At 45.0% G+C, this 15,000-nt stretch overlaps 1 protein-coding gene across 1 annotated transcript in view; it reads left to right on the forward strand.

The window, feature by feature from the left end:
• canx (calnexin) overlaps positions 1-14,288 on the forward strand; it is a 23,606-nt gene extending 9,318 nt beyond the window's left edge. The window contains 8 exon segments of the mRNA XM_078259996.1: positions 666-779; positions 1,431-1,587; positions 2,317-2,532; positions 3,772-3,891; positions 7,543-7,596; positions 7,598-7,670; positions 7,778-7,866; positions 8,898-14,288. Coding sequence (XP_078116122.1) covers positions 666-779; positions 1,431-1,587; positions 2,317-2,532; positions 3,772-3,891; positions 7,543-7,596; positions 7,598-7,670; positions 7,778-7,866; positions 8,898-8,963 — 889 coding nt within the window. The 3' untranslated portion in view covers positions 8,964-14,288.
• The last annotated feature ends 712 nt before the right edge of the window (positions 14,289-15,000 follow it).

A 15,000-nucleotide genomic window follows, 5' to 3' on the forward strand; every position in this document is an offset into this window, starting at 1 on the left:
TCCCAGCTGGGACGTCCCTCCACATAGTCCTGGGTCCCTCCCAGCTGGACGTCCCTCCACCTAGTCCTGGGTCTTCCCCGAGGCCTCCTCCCAGCTGGACATGCCTCCATCTAGTCCTGGGTCTTCCCCGAGGCCTCCTCCCAGCTGGACGTCCCTCCACCTAGTCCTGGGTCTTCCCCTAGGCCTCCTCCCAGCTGGTCGTGCCTGGAACACCTCTCTAGGGAGGTGAAAAATAAAACCCACAAAACAAATCATCCAACCCTTCTACTTCTTGTACACATTTTGGTCTCCTAAACCGTAAATTCTTTGAACGAATGCAGCAGTCAAGCCTTCAGTGGTCGTGGTTTCATCCAAAGTGGTTTAGAAAACCCACAAAAATCATTGTCACAACGAAATTTAAGTGTTACTCCTTCTGGTGCCTAGAAGTATACATTGATATGCACACGCCATACCCTCACATCATTCATACGCTTACTCAAGCCGTACTCTCTTTTTTTTTAAAAGATCACAGTACTGGAAAAGTGCAAATGCAGTGCAAAACAGGCAAGATAATCATTCAGCATGATGTCCTATTTCTGTAATTGAATATTTAGAGCTGTGAGTATATAAGCGCTGTTTACAAACGCAAAAAATATATAGTTATATGCATGTGTGTTTGTCTGCAGGGATGAAGACGCTCCTGCTCAGATTCCAGATGAAGACGCGGTGAAACCAGACGGCTGGCTGGACGACGAGCCGGAGTACATTGGAGACCCCGACGCTGTCAAACCTGAAGACTGGTGAGTCAACATGCTGAAGGTTTCCTCGTTTTCCCGCTTGTTAGTCCGGAAGTTACACCCGATGTCCTTCATCGCTTTCTCAAACTAAAGCTACACGCTGAAAATGTCAAGTTCTGAAGAACATTTGGATGTTACAACAAGACAGGTCTGCTTGGTTATTTTGGCGAATGATTGTGAAGATTTACAAAGAATACGTTGAGGTCATTTCCTCTCTAACTGGGAGGTTTTGGGACTAATTGGTGGGATTGCTGGACGAAGTACACACGGAGATACACTGGTAAGAGATAATGAGGTTTAACCACGTATCAGCTAATTGAAATATCTCACGTTACTGTATATTTAATATTGTATGTGGCGTTTTCTTTAGCGGGGTGCAAATGTTCCATCCTGAGACTCTTTAGCAGAGCCACTGTCGCCGCCCAAGACCATTATGATTGGTTTAAAGAAATGCAAAAAACCCAGAGCATTTTTTCTTCTATGCAGGAGTGTATGCTCCGCAGCGCTGTGGAGATAGATCTGGCAATGCGAGACTAGTTAGTTCCTAACCCTTTAAAACACCAAAGTCACACAATAACACAAACTGACTGCTGGAGGCAGCGTTAGAGCAGCGACTCCCCGGCTCACCTGGTGTCTGTGCTTCCTGTCTGTCAGGGACGAGGACATGGACGGCGAATGGGAGGCTCCGCAGGTCCCTAACCCCGCATGCGAGACGGCCCCCGGCTGCGGCGAATGGAAACGGCCGATGATCGACAACCCCAACCACAAGGGCAAGTGGAAGCCCCCCATGATCGACAACCCCAACTACCAGGTAAGATTGCAATCCTCTCGTCCCATAGTAAGGCTTTTTTAGGTTGTAGTTTGAGACAGAGAGAGATATAAAATACCAGAACTGCTACTGAAAAAAATATACTTGGAGGAATGAAAAGAAGGCACATGAACATGAATATACGGGGATCCTTAATCAACAATACTAAAAAACATTTCACTGCTTATTTTAGGTTTAGTTTACTATAATAACCCTGGTTTGTGTTGATGGGTGATAATAAGCTGGCAATATACTTTTAGTTTTATTATTCTATTTGACACACACACACACACACACAACCACACACAACCATACGCACACACAACCATATGCACATACACACAGACACATGCACACAGAGGCACACAAACACATACAACCAACAACACACACAACCAACCACACACACAACCATACGCACGCACGCACACACACACACAGACACATACACAAATGAAAATGCTGTTCCACACACACACACACACACACACACACACACACACACAGACACATACACAAAAAAATGCTGTTCCACACACACACACACTCACACACACACACACACACACACACACACACACAGACACAAACCCACAGAGACACACGCAGACAGACACATACACGAATGAAAATTCCGTTTCCCAACTGTGGAAATACAACCTTCCCTGATTTCTGATTTTTACGTTTGTACTGATGGGTAATAATCGAGTAATTTCTATTTTCGTGTCTCAGGGCGTGTGGAAGCCAAGGAAGGTCCCCAACCCGGCGTTCTTCGAGGACTTGCAGCCGTTCAGGATGAGTGCGTTCAGCGCCGTCGGGCTCGAGCTCTGGTCCATGACCTCCGACATCTTCTTCGACAACTTCTTCATCACCGACGACCGCAACACCGCCGAGCGCTGGGCCGCCGACGGCTGGGGGCTGAAGAAGGCTGCGGAGGGCGCCGCTGACGTGGGTGCACTTTGATTCGTTGGTTTGTCGCAGTGTCGAAATAAAAACAGAAATAGGGCTGCACGATATAGAGAAAATATGCAATAAGGTTGTTGAATATCTTGATAATGATATAACTTGCAATCACACACAGACAGACACACACACACACACACAGAGACAGACAGACACACACACACAGACAGACAGATAGAGACACACACAGAGACAGACAGACACACACACAGAGACAGACAGAGACACACACAGAGACAGAGACACACACACAGAGACAGACAGACAGACACACACACACACACACACACACACACACACAGAGACACACACAGAAAGACACAGACAGACAGACAGACAGACACACACACACACACACACACACACACATTTAAAGAGTGCAAAATGGGATAAATATTAGGGCTGTAAGATATGAGGAAAATATGTGATAACGTTGTTGAATATGTTTAACGATATAACTTGCAATAACACACACACACAGAGGGACACACACACACACACAGAGAGACACACACACACAGAGTGTAAGATGGGATAAATATTAGGGCTGAAGATATGAGGAGAATATGTTGATAACGATATATAACTGCGATAAATAATCAGATATTAATGTTCTCAGGTTCTGCTGCTTTCAGTATTCTGATAAAACAACAAACTGCTAATGAAAGGAAATCATCTCCAACTTTCTGTTATTGAACATAAAAGGCTGCACTAAAAACAGTGACAGTTATGGTTTAAAGTGAAGTTTTCTGCTGATCTTTTCTTCCAACTAACACAGAAACCTCTGAGTCTCTTTGGAGAGACGTCGCAGCCTCTCCAGACGTGTTTACTGCACCAGTTGATATTATGATATATTGTGCAGCACTACTCAGAACTATGAAATGGAACCGAAGTCGGGGAAAAGCAGCAATGAAGGAATAAATAAATAATCTTAAAGCAGCTGGGTTGAATCCTTTCAGGTTGGCAGAATGTAGGAGAGAGAGAAATGTATTTTTGTACTTATTTTTTGTTTCCTTTGACTAAAAAGAGTTTAGTTTAAGATATTGTAATTTCTGACATCATGCTGTCTTTCCCCGATAGTTTTGGTTTTGTTGCTCCAGGTTTTCAGACATGCACAACGCTGAGATGACTTTCTAATCGCTATAAAAACTGTGTTCTGTATGTGTTTGCGTTGCCTGTTTTTGTGTATTAGTTAATGTGTTTTTTGTGCGTGTGTTGTTGCAGCCCGGTCTGGCCACCCAGATGTTGAACGCTGCAGAGGAGCGCCCGTGGCTTTGGATCGTTTACGTTCTCACCGTGGCTTTACCGCTCGTCCTCATCATCGTCTTCTGCTGCACCGGAAAGGTAACAAACAAACACACAGACACACACACAGACACACATACACAGACACACACACACACACGCAGACACACACACACACACACAGACACACACACGCAGACACAGACACACACACGCAGACACACACACACGCAGACACACACACACGCAGACACGCAGACACGCAGACACGCAGACGCAGACACGCAGACGCAGACACGCAGACGCAGACACGCAGACGCAGACACACACACGCACACACACACACACACAGACACACACACACACACACCAGTGTTAATTTCGTTAACGAAGACTATGACGACAAATATTCGTCAACGAACCTTTTTCACGGACGAAAACTAAATAAAAAGTCAGATGTGATGACGAAGACTGTGACGAAATATAACGGACCCTTAAGTTAACAAATACAAATGAGACGAAGATGTTAGGGAGGGACGAATGGAGAACAGAGCCAATCAGAACCGGTCTTTCTTGTGGGACAAGTTGGGGAGAGATCCAATCAGAGCGAGTCTTTGAGGGCAGGTTGACTCATGCGGAGCAGCAGAGCCATTTTAAAAAGCTGCAGCACATGCAGAGGCAACAGCTAAACAAACGCAGCAGCAGGTACACAGGAGGACCAGGACGCTTTCACAACAGTTAGGCTGTTGACATTTTACTTAGTTGTCTTAGTTGCACAGCTTTGGCTGATTTCAGTTGACTTCGCTCGTTAGCAACACGCTAACGTTCTGCAGTGACATGTCTCATGAACAGGAACGTCAGAGCTAGGTCTAGGACGAACCGGTAAATCTGTGTCTGTATTGTATATTCAAACCTTAATACCATTCCATAACACAGTGGTTCCCAACCTGGGGTCCGGGGACCCCTCAGGGGGGCGGCAGAGATCACGGGGGGGGGGGGGGGGGCGCAAGTCTTTCTCTGGTTTAAGGTATATATTTGCACATGTTAAACTAATTATGATAATACACTAGAATATATAATGTATACAAAAGTCTGTATAAAAACTATATATACATACACCTGCGGGACCTCTTAACCTGGGACCCCTGCTGTCATCAGGTCAGCTGCTAGCTGCTAGCTGCTGTCATCAGGTCAGCTGCTAGCTGCTAGCTGCTGTCATCAGGTCAGCTGCTAGTTGCCGTCATCAGGTCAGCTGCTAGCTGCTAGCTGCTAGTTGCCGTCATCAGGTCAGCTGCTAGCTGCTAGCTGCTGTCATCAGGTCAGCTGCTAGCTCACACACACGTACATATACACACACACGTACAGACAGACACACACGTACAGATACAGACACACACACACACACGTACAGATACACACACACGTACACACACACACGTACAGATACACACACACACACACACACACACACACGCACGCACACACACACACACACACACACACACACACACACACGTACACACACACACACACACACACACGTACAGATACACACACACACGTACAGATACGCACACACGTACAGATACACACACACACACACACACACACACACACACACACACACACACACACACACACACACACACACACACACACACACACGTACAGATACACACACACACACACGTACAGATACACACACACACACGTACAGATACGCACGCACACACACACACACACGCACAGATACACACGTACAGACACGCACGCGTACACACACGTACAGACACACACACGCACGTACGTACAGATACACACACGCACGTACGTACAGATACACACACACACACACACGTACAGATACGCGCGCACGCACGTACGTACAGATACGCACGCACGTACAAATACACGCGCACGCACGCACAGATACACACACACACACACACACACACACTCAGTAATATTAGCTGGATAGATGAATCCTTGTATCAAAGGGAAATGCAGTGATGAGATGATAGTTGACTACACCTGGATTGTTCTATAGTCCGCCCTGCAGCCTGTTTTCAGCTTTGTGTGTGTGACTTCCACAGAGGTCTTCAGGATCAGTTAAGGGTCAGTTGAGTCTCAACAGCTTACAGGAAGACTTAAAGGAAGCCGGACGCCCAAAACGACCCGCCGCCTCTGCCCTGGTGACTGCTGCTGTTAGCGTAGCTTCGTGTCTTTGTTGTTTCTGTGTTGCCGTAGTTTAGATCTGTTCAGTAATCAGTAATCTTCAGTCTCTAGAAACAGCCAACAACTCCACTAGAACATCCTTTATGCCCCACAACTGCTAAACTAAAAGCAAGCATGGACATTGAGTAAAAGATACAAACAATGTTGTTGTTTACAATCACTTGTACTATCACAATAGTACACGTGATTAAGATTAAACATGCACAAGCAGCAATACCTTTTGTGTCTTTTACTCTACAGCAGGGGTCTCCAACAAGTAGCTCGCGAGCAGCTTTGGGTATTGCAATTCCATACGTGTACGAACAGCAGCTTCATTCAGCTTATGTGTGTTATGCAGTGTTCAAGTGTCAAATCATAACAGGAATTATCTCAGGACACTTTACAGATAGTCGGTCTAGACCACACTCTATAATTTACAAGGACCCAACAATTCCAGTGATTCCCCCAAGAGCATGCATGAATGCGTAAGTGCGACAGTGGCGAGGGGAAGTTACTTTTAAAAAGTAGTAGTGTTTGCTCGTTACTTCTGAAAAAAGTAATCCATTACTTTACTTCGTTGCCCCCTATGGAAAGTAACTTTTTACTTTTACTCGTTATTTTTACGTTACTTTTAAAAGCAGGCGTCTCTGGCTGAGACTGATGTTGATTATACCAAAACTGTCTTTGACCTTAAAGCCAATCTCTGGTGTATCAGTGGAGTGTCTGAACTACCCTGCAGGCTGGACTCTCTCCTCACAGAGTGACGGCTGATTCATTATGAACGAGTCCAGCGCGGGTTCACATCAGCAGGTCATCGGCGTTACACGGTGTTAGTGTATACTATGTAATGTCTGTATCGACTGGTACCGGTCGTGCAGCCACGATGGTCCGTGCATTGTCGTAGACACATGCAGCCTCTTTTCTGGAAATCCTCGCGTGTCCGTGCGACCGACACAAGTCCACAGCGGTCCGCTGCGTGTATGTATGAGGCCGTCTCCACCGCATCCATCTGTGAGGTTGTCAGCTTTGTGTCTGCCTGGCTCAGAGCGCCGTCCAGCAAAAAGCCACGAAGCTTAAAAAGCTCTCAAAAGTTAGCGTTGGCTGCTCTCGCTTGCCATGATTACTCTGCTACCAGCCTCTGTCACGTCCCGTGTGGAGCTTGTGAGCGCGCAGCTGAGAAGGCGGCGTCGCTGTCAAATCTGTCCCTGGGAAAAGTAACGTTGCGCCGTATTGAAAAAGGAACTACGTTTCGTTAGCAAATTTTCAGTAGTAGCGCGTTGCACTTTTACGTTACTGTAACGCGTTACACCCAACACTGGGGTTATGTAAGTAAATGAAGGTGATGTGATGCAAGTAGCTCTTGGCAGCTTGAGGTTTTTTTTAAAGTAGCCCTCAGATGAAGACAGGTTGGAGATCCCTGCGCTACAGGTTCATGTTTGAGGTTAATGCTTTGAAAAGGTCTGGAGAGGTTGTGAGTTTCAGATTTCTGAATCTGTGAAGTCGCACTGAACAGTTTTTTCCTGCTTTGTTGTGCAGAAGAAGAGCCCAGCGACGCCGGCAGCGGAGTACAAGAAGACGGACGAAGCTCAGCCCTGACGTGAAGGAGGAAGACGAAGAGGAGGAAGAGGAGGAGAAGGCTGAAGAGGCAGAGAAGAGCAGTCCAGGTTAATACAACGTCTAGATTACAGGAATCTCTTTGTCGTTTCCTCTCTGTCGTCTGTCAGCGTCGGTCTGACTGATTTTTAAAATCAGTTTTTTCTTTGTCTTTCAGCTGCGGAAGAGAAGAGCGACGGAGAGGAAAGTCCTGCAGAGGAAGAGGAAGCAGAGAAGGAGGAAGAGAACGAGGAGACGGCTGACGATGTGAGGAGACTGGGTTTTTGTTTCTCCTCTGACAGAAGATGTTCAGGGCCAAAACTTTAAAGTTTCGGCAGCCTAATATCAGTGTAGTGATTCAGGTTGGGTCACTTTTTTTTGCACGTTAACGTTACATTGCAGCTTGTTTCTCTCTTAATACTGGACCGATGTCAAAGATGGTTGTTCCCATCAGTCACTTACACACAGAAACATAGGAACATAGGGTCCAGGTTGAAAAAAACATTAGTTACACTTTAACATCACTTTTTCCCACTTTTCGACCATGTTTTGCCCTATTTCAGACACTTTTTTTTCGATGTTTCAGTTGCTTTCTTTACGTCTAACACAGATGGAGTTGTATTAGGGGATTTGTTTTCGGAAATCTGCTCTGCCATTTCTTTAAAAATAACCAAAAACACAGATCAGTGTCACTTCTGCAATCATCTTCCATTCATATCCCCCAAATGATGTGTGCAATGTGCATCATATGGATGGGTGCACTGCATATGGTGTAACTGTGCAAGGGTCAACATCTACAACACAGCCTGGATGATGCTTTGCTTGCTGACATATTATAAGACAGATATAATCAGGTCAGCACAAAATGTCCTTTGTCAACACATTTCAATAATTTAAGAAAACTATAAACCTGAAAAGTAGCCATTGAAATAAAGGGCTTCATTTGGAATTTAAGACAGCCATGGTGCTGAAAGCCTGCCAGGCTTCCAGCACCAGCAAGCCTGCCAGGCTTCCAGCACTGCTAGTGCAGGAGGGGCAGTTCATGGTCTGCACGTGAACTGCAGCGTCTCCAGCAACACAGAGCTGCCTGTGGACGCCCGTCTGTAAATAATGCCGGGGAAATAATATCGGCAAACGCAGCAGCCGCATATCGGCCGATGTATCGGCCGGCCGATGAAATCTGTCTATCACTAAACTGTAATGTTTGTCTGCAAAATGTTTTGGTAATCTGTAATCTCCTTGTTGTGTTTTCATCTGGCCGATTTTGAATTTAACCTCCAACTTGTTCTCGTCTGTAGAAGTTGGAGGACGACGTTCTGCGGAGATCTCCCAGGAACAGGGGGAACAAGGTCAGAAAGGACTGATATCTCTGAATCCACAGCCCTGACCTCAACACCTTCCCATCTCCCCCTCTCCCCTAAAATATCTCCCCTCCCCCCCCCCCCCCCCTCTACTCGTCTGCTCTGAGGCCATGAAGCCTAAGTGGAACCCGTGGAAGCAGCGAAGCCGACAGGAAACTAATCAAGACCTCCGATACGGACGCCTGCTCATCGCAACGACGATGATGATGATTCCAGTATGAACCGGACTGAGTTAGAGTGTTAGAAAGGATATTTGTTTTTGAAAGAGATTATCTGAGATTTAACTAAAACTTCCTGCATCATTCCTTTAAACAGCACCCGAGCAGACTCGGATCACAGACTCCCGTCCCGTCTGCCGCATCACCACCCGCTCACCGCCCAGCGCCATCCTGAGCTAGCGGCCCCTGCTCTACCAACAGCTTGCTAATAGGCTCTCAGCAACTTGCTAATAAGTCTACTGACAGACGGAAATTTGGCAACAACTCCCACTAGTTAGCCCACAATCTGAGGTGACAATCTTCCTGTTTGGGCTACCAACAGACTGCTAATTAGCTCACTATCAGGCTGCTAATTAGGCTACGAGAAGTCAGAATTATCCTACAAACGTTGAGAGAAAATGCCAACCTAAAGTCTTGCCATTTGGCCTACAAACAGGCTGCTAATTAGCTCTCAACGACTTGCTAATAAGTCTCCTCACAGACGGAAATTTGGCTCCAAGTTAGCCCGCAAATCGTCGGGCAAATGCCTTACCAATTAGCCCAACAATAGGCTGCTAATTAGCTCTAGCAACTTTGGAAATTTGGCAACTCAACTCCCACTAGTTAGCCCACAATCTGAAGTAACCATCTTCCTGTTTGGGCTACCAACCGTCTGCTAATTTGCGTGCTATCATGGCACTATTTGGGCTAGCAGTAGTCAGAATTATCCTACAAACGTTGAGAGAAAATGCCAACCTAAAGTCTTGCCATTTGGCCTACAAACAGGCTGCTAATTAGCTCTCAACAACTTGCTAATAAGTCTCCTTACAGACGGAAATTTGGCTCCAACAAGTTAGCCCGCAGTCTGAAGTAACCGCCTTCCTGCTTGGGCTACGAACAGTCTGCTAATTAGGCTAACAGTAGTCCAAGTTAGCCAATGAACAGTGAGTGAAATCACCAACGCTAAAAGCCTGGCCAAATAGCCTACAAGTAGCTCTCAACAACTTGCTAACAAGTCTCCTGGCAGCAATTTGGTTATCAACGTCCTCTGACTAGCCAACAATGTTTGGGCTACAAGCAGTCTGCTAATTAGCCTAATTAGCCTAATTAGCCCCCTGATGGTGAGCTGACAGTCAGAAACTATCACATGAGCAGTGGGAGAAATTGCCAATTAGCTTATGAACATGCTGCTAATTAGCTCGCTAACATTTCCAACAACTGTCTCGTTTTCCAGGCTAGTAACTTATCTTGTAACCGACACGCAAATTAGCTTGCTAACAGTTATTTTATTATCCTCATGGGAGATGTATTACCGTACAATCGATCAGGGAACTCACTAATTCTTCTTTTAGCCTGCTAATTAGCTCATGAGCAACTTGGTAGCTATCAGGCTACTTGTACTACAGTTTTAAGTAGCCTGCTGTTGTCCCATTTGGACTAATTAGCGCTAACAACGGGCTGCTAACAAGCCCACAAATAATGTAATTTACTTACCAACAATTACCCTTCTAAGAAGATGATTTGCCTACTAACTGTTGGCTCGTTAGCCGTCCTAGACTTTTACAAATTAGCAATTTAGTGATTAGCCACAGCGGGCACCCCCTGCTAATATTTAAACAAACAAAAAAATGACAGCTGATACATTTTCTTCCCTTTTTTCATGTCTCATTTTCTTGTCGTTTGAATTGTTTAGTTTTAAAGCTGTTTGCTCCATGTTAGCTCCACACGTAGCGCTCGTGTTTCCTCAGCGTTTGCTCTGTTTTGTTGTCCTGATGGTAGCCAGGAGGTGGGGGGGGGGGGGGGGGGGGGAGGTCAGAGGTCAGAGGTTAGAACCACGGAGCCTGGAACCGTTGGGCAGAAAGCATTAGAGGCAGATCTAACCGTGAAGGTCAGTGACGCCAGATCGGTCTTTGCAGCAGACAAACTTCTGGAACGGACAACGTAAGAAAACCTCACATCTCCAGTTGTTGATGAAACGAGACGCCTTGGAAATATGAGGTTTTCACCGTCTGGTAGTCGGTTATTGTCCATTTTTACTTCAACTTCTTCTGCGTTCAAGCGCTACCTCTCCTCCATCTGTCCAAACAAACATGACAGCAGCTCGTTGGCTCTTGCGGTAGGGCTGCAACGAACGTTTCTGTCACAGAGGAGTGGAGAACCTGGAAAATATTCACATTTAACAACCTTATTTCCATAAAAAAATGACTCAAACCAATGAATCATTTTGGAAAAATGGTTGCAGATTCCTTAAATAGTTAATCTCTGCAGCTCTACTTTCAGACGATACAAAACCAGTCTGTCGCTGTTTGTTTCTCGACAGGATTACCTTTTGCTCTCACCTGTTCCTCACTGGGGATTGGATGTGTACACCTTTACCTTCACATCCAAACTAAACCTCTGTAGCTTTTCTCGTTAAAGCCTAACTCTCGCCAAAATGCATCCTAGAGTCTTGTTGTGAATGTACCTGAGTCAAACTTTAGTTTAAAAGCGTATTTAGGAAGGAAACGCCACTTTTAAGATGGACCGTATTCTGGTTTTTGGGTCAAATGGCCTTTTGAATGGGAGAGCTAGGGGCGCTACGATGCTAGCCTCAAAATATCTATGTTTAAACCACTAAGAAGGCTCGACACAACATGAGCCTTTGCTCCAAGTATCACCAGGGACTCTACACCTTAACCACAGCACTGACAACACTGGTTGTGACTGGCGAGGTGGTAGCAGCCGGAAACAACAAGAGCTACGGTGAGTTGTTGAAACCTTTCTTAGTAAACTCTGGGAACACAACCAGTGTTGTCAGTGCTGTGGTTAAGGTGTAGAGTCCCTGGTGATACTTGGAGCAAAGTCTCATGTTGTGTCGAGCCTTCTTAGTGGTTTAAACATAGATATTTTGAGGCTAGCATCGTAGCGCCCCTAGCTCTCCCATTCAAAAGGCCATTTGACCCAAAAACCAGAATACGGTCCATCTTAAAAGTGGCGTTTCCTTCCTAAATATGCGAAAGTTTGCCTCGGGTACATTCACAACAAGACCCTAGGTTGCATTTTGGCGAGAGTTGGGCTTTAAGGTCAAACTTGAGTGCAGCAAGCCGCTGTCGTCTTTTCGTTTGGACGTTAAGCTGAAGTTGTGTTTAGGTGGACGGACACCCAGCCCCACTTTCTTCAACCCCATAAACCCCGAAAAGAAAAATACGGCACTAAGGGAAAAAGTCCAGCGCTTAACCCTCTCACCCCGTCTGCCTGCTGCACCTCGACGCCTCCCCTCGTCACAAACGCCCTCCTGCACGGATCCTGATCCTGAATCTGTGTCCGGGAGTTCTGCCCCATGTTTTACAGACAGCACTTGAGCGTGACACAGTTCTTCCTCAACTTGAAATTACTTACGGTTCACTTTTTCCTCCGGAGCTTTCAACGGCATCTCACAGTCTTCATCGAGGGATGTTTGACGGAAGATCACCATTGTCGTGACTTAAGCCCACTTTGTCCACAGATGAAGACTGTGGGGAGAGGTTGAAAGCTCCAGGAAAAACTGAGTGAAGCTTGAACTGAGATGAAACAGAAACTCGAAGTTCAGAAAGTTTTTCAACATATCGAACCCAATTTTCTGTTTATGGCTGGCATCTATTCTGCATATATATATATATATATATATATATATATATATATATAAATATAAGGTAGCATTGTTTTGTATTCATGGCTGACATCTATTCTGCCCGTTTATATATTTGTTAGCGTTGTAAGTGCGCAATCCATGCCCATACGTCTGTCATCCTAGAGAAGCAGAAACGGCCAATCGTGGACATTTTTAAAGAGGAAACAAATGAGTAACCACCAGGTGATGGCAAAAATAAAACCGGAGCTGAAAAATATTAAGGATATTAACGTAAAACTACTTGTGTTGTCTGCTGCTGACCACCGAAAAACTAGTAAAATGGATCGAAAGTTTCTAGAAAGTTAGTTTAAGCCTGACCCTTCCTCTTGCACCACCATCAGGACAAAGAAAAGCTCTCCGAAGAGCACAACAAAGGAGAAATATTCCCATGTACTTTGCCTGTATAAAAAAAAGTAATAATCCTAACTGTTTTTTTTTGTATTCATCATGTAACGCAGAAGATTTCATCCTGTAAAGAGGCTCCTCCGACTCTAACTTCCATGTGACTTGAGCGAGCATCATTCTGTGGCGTCCGTGTACAGCTTTGGAGAGTTCAATCTGAAATAAAACTGGTTTTGTTAATCTTGAAAGTGTGTGGAAAAAGAATAACTACATTAGTCCAGTCTTGTATCCATGACGTATACGTGACTGTATGTATGATGTGTCTGTCTGTCGTCCTCTTGTGTCACACGTACCGGTAAAACAACTTTAAAGGGTCTGTTTTTTTGTTGATTTAATTAAGGTCAGGATTCCTGGCAATGACGAGCAAGCTGCGTACTGATTAGCTAATGGGTTTTTGAGAGGCGGTGGGCAGTAGGGGGGGCTCTGGGGAAGCCATCATTTGAAGTCTCTCTGCCTCTGGCTGTCGGTGAGGTCAGGTTTTGGGGCTTGAGGTGCACTGGAGGTCCCCGCTTCCATAACCTTTATTTCCCTCCTTTTTTTTACATTTTTTTTAGGCTAAACACAAGCCGGTTTAGCTGTAAGCTCTGCTGCTTGTAGTCTATTTCTGAAAAATGTGGGAATATAAAGCTGCAGCAGCGTTGCATTCACCTGCATAATGTACGTTTCAGCCATACTCTCATCGTCTCCCTTCCTGTTTTTTTTTTTTAGTCTCAGATTCTTTTCGTGTCCGGCTTGAGCTGCCTATAGCTTAACAAGACTGTAGACTGAACACTGTATCTGCTGGTGAATCTTTACATGACTCTGTAACTGTACTTTTTATTTCTTTTTTGTTGACATTGTGTTTTGAACTAAACTTTAATAATGGTTGGCCCAGCCTGTTTCTGATGTACACACACACACCTGTGTGGAGAGATGGACCTGCTGACACGCCACATGAAAAAAAAGGTCCAACTTTAAATAGAAATACTGTGATGGAGCCTGGTGTGCGTGTGTGTATGCGTGCGTGTGTGTGGACACGCTGTCATTTGTTTTGATGAATAAAAAAAGGCCAAATGGAAACTAAACGAGAGGCTGAGCCAAGTGGGTTTAATGTGTCTTTGATTCTTCTCTTAGATGTTACTGCAGGTGAGCGTTTAGACTTGCATAAATAACCCAAAATCTGTTGGGTGGCGCATGCTTTTAAGCTGTGATATCTTCTTTGAGTTGTACTCCATCCGATTGTTCTCTAGCACTTGGCTGAAGCATATTTATGGCAAAAAGTCAAACAAAATCGGACTTTTAAAGTGGTTTCCTCCCACAAAATGTGTCAATATTGCATTTTAAAGGGATATTTGGGATTTTTTTTTTTTTTTTTTTTTTAAATTGGGGTTGTATGAGGTAGGATGTATTTTAGGCATCTAATAAAAGTGTGTGTATGGTATATTTAGAATCTGGGGCGAACTGAAGCCGGTATCTCTGCTCTCTTCAAAGCCACCAGACTCCATTGACAAAAACAGTCATTTTACCTGGCAGAACACAGGAGTTGCTGGCCTACTGCTGCCTCCGCCAGTTAACTTTTTCTTAGTTTTTATTTCCTAAACCTTTTATAAAACACCAAAGTCACACAATAACGCAAAAAAACTAATCATTCAAGGCAACGGTAGATCAGCAACTCCCGTGTTCTGCGAGGTTAAATGACTAGTTTTGTCAATGGAGTCTGGTTGCTTTGACGCAAGCATAGAAAACAGCTTCAGTTACCTGTCATAAATCCAAACTATTCCTTTAAAGTACTTTAAGTACATTTTGCTGATTA

This window comes from Sander vitreus, chromosome 10, assembly GCF_031162955.1.
Source record: "Sander vitreus isolate 19-12246 chromosome 10, sanVit1, whole genome shotgun sequence".
In the NCBI taxonomy this organism is placed as follows: domain Eukaryota; kingdom Metazoa; phylum Chordata; class Actinopteri; order Perciformes; family Percidae; genus Sander; species Sander vitreus.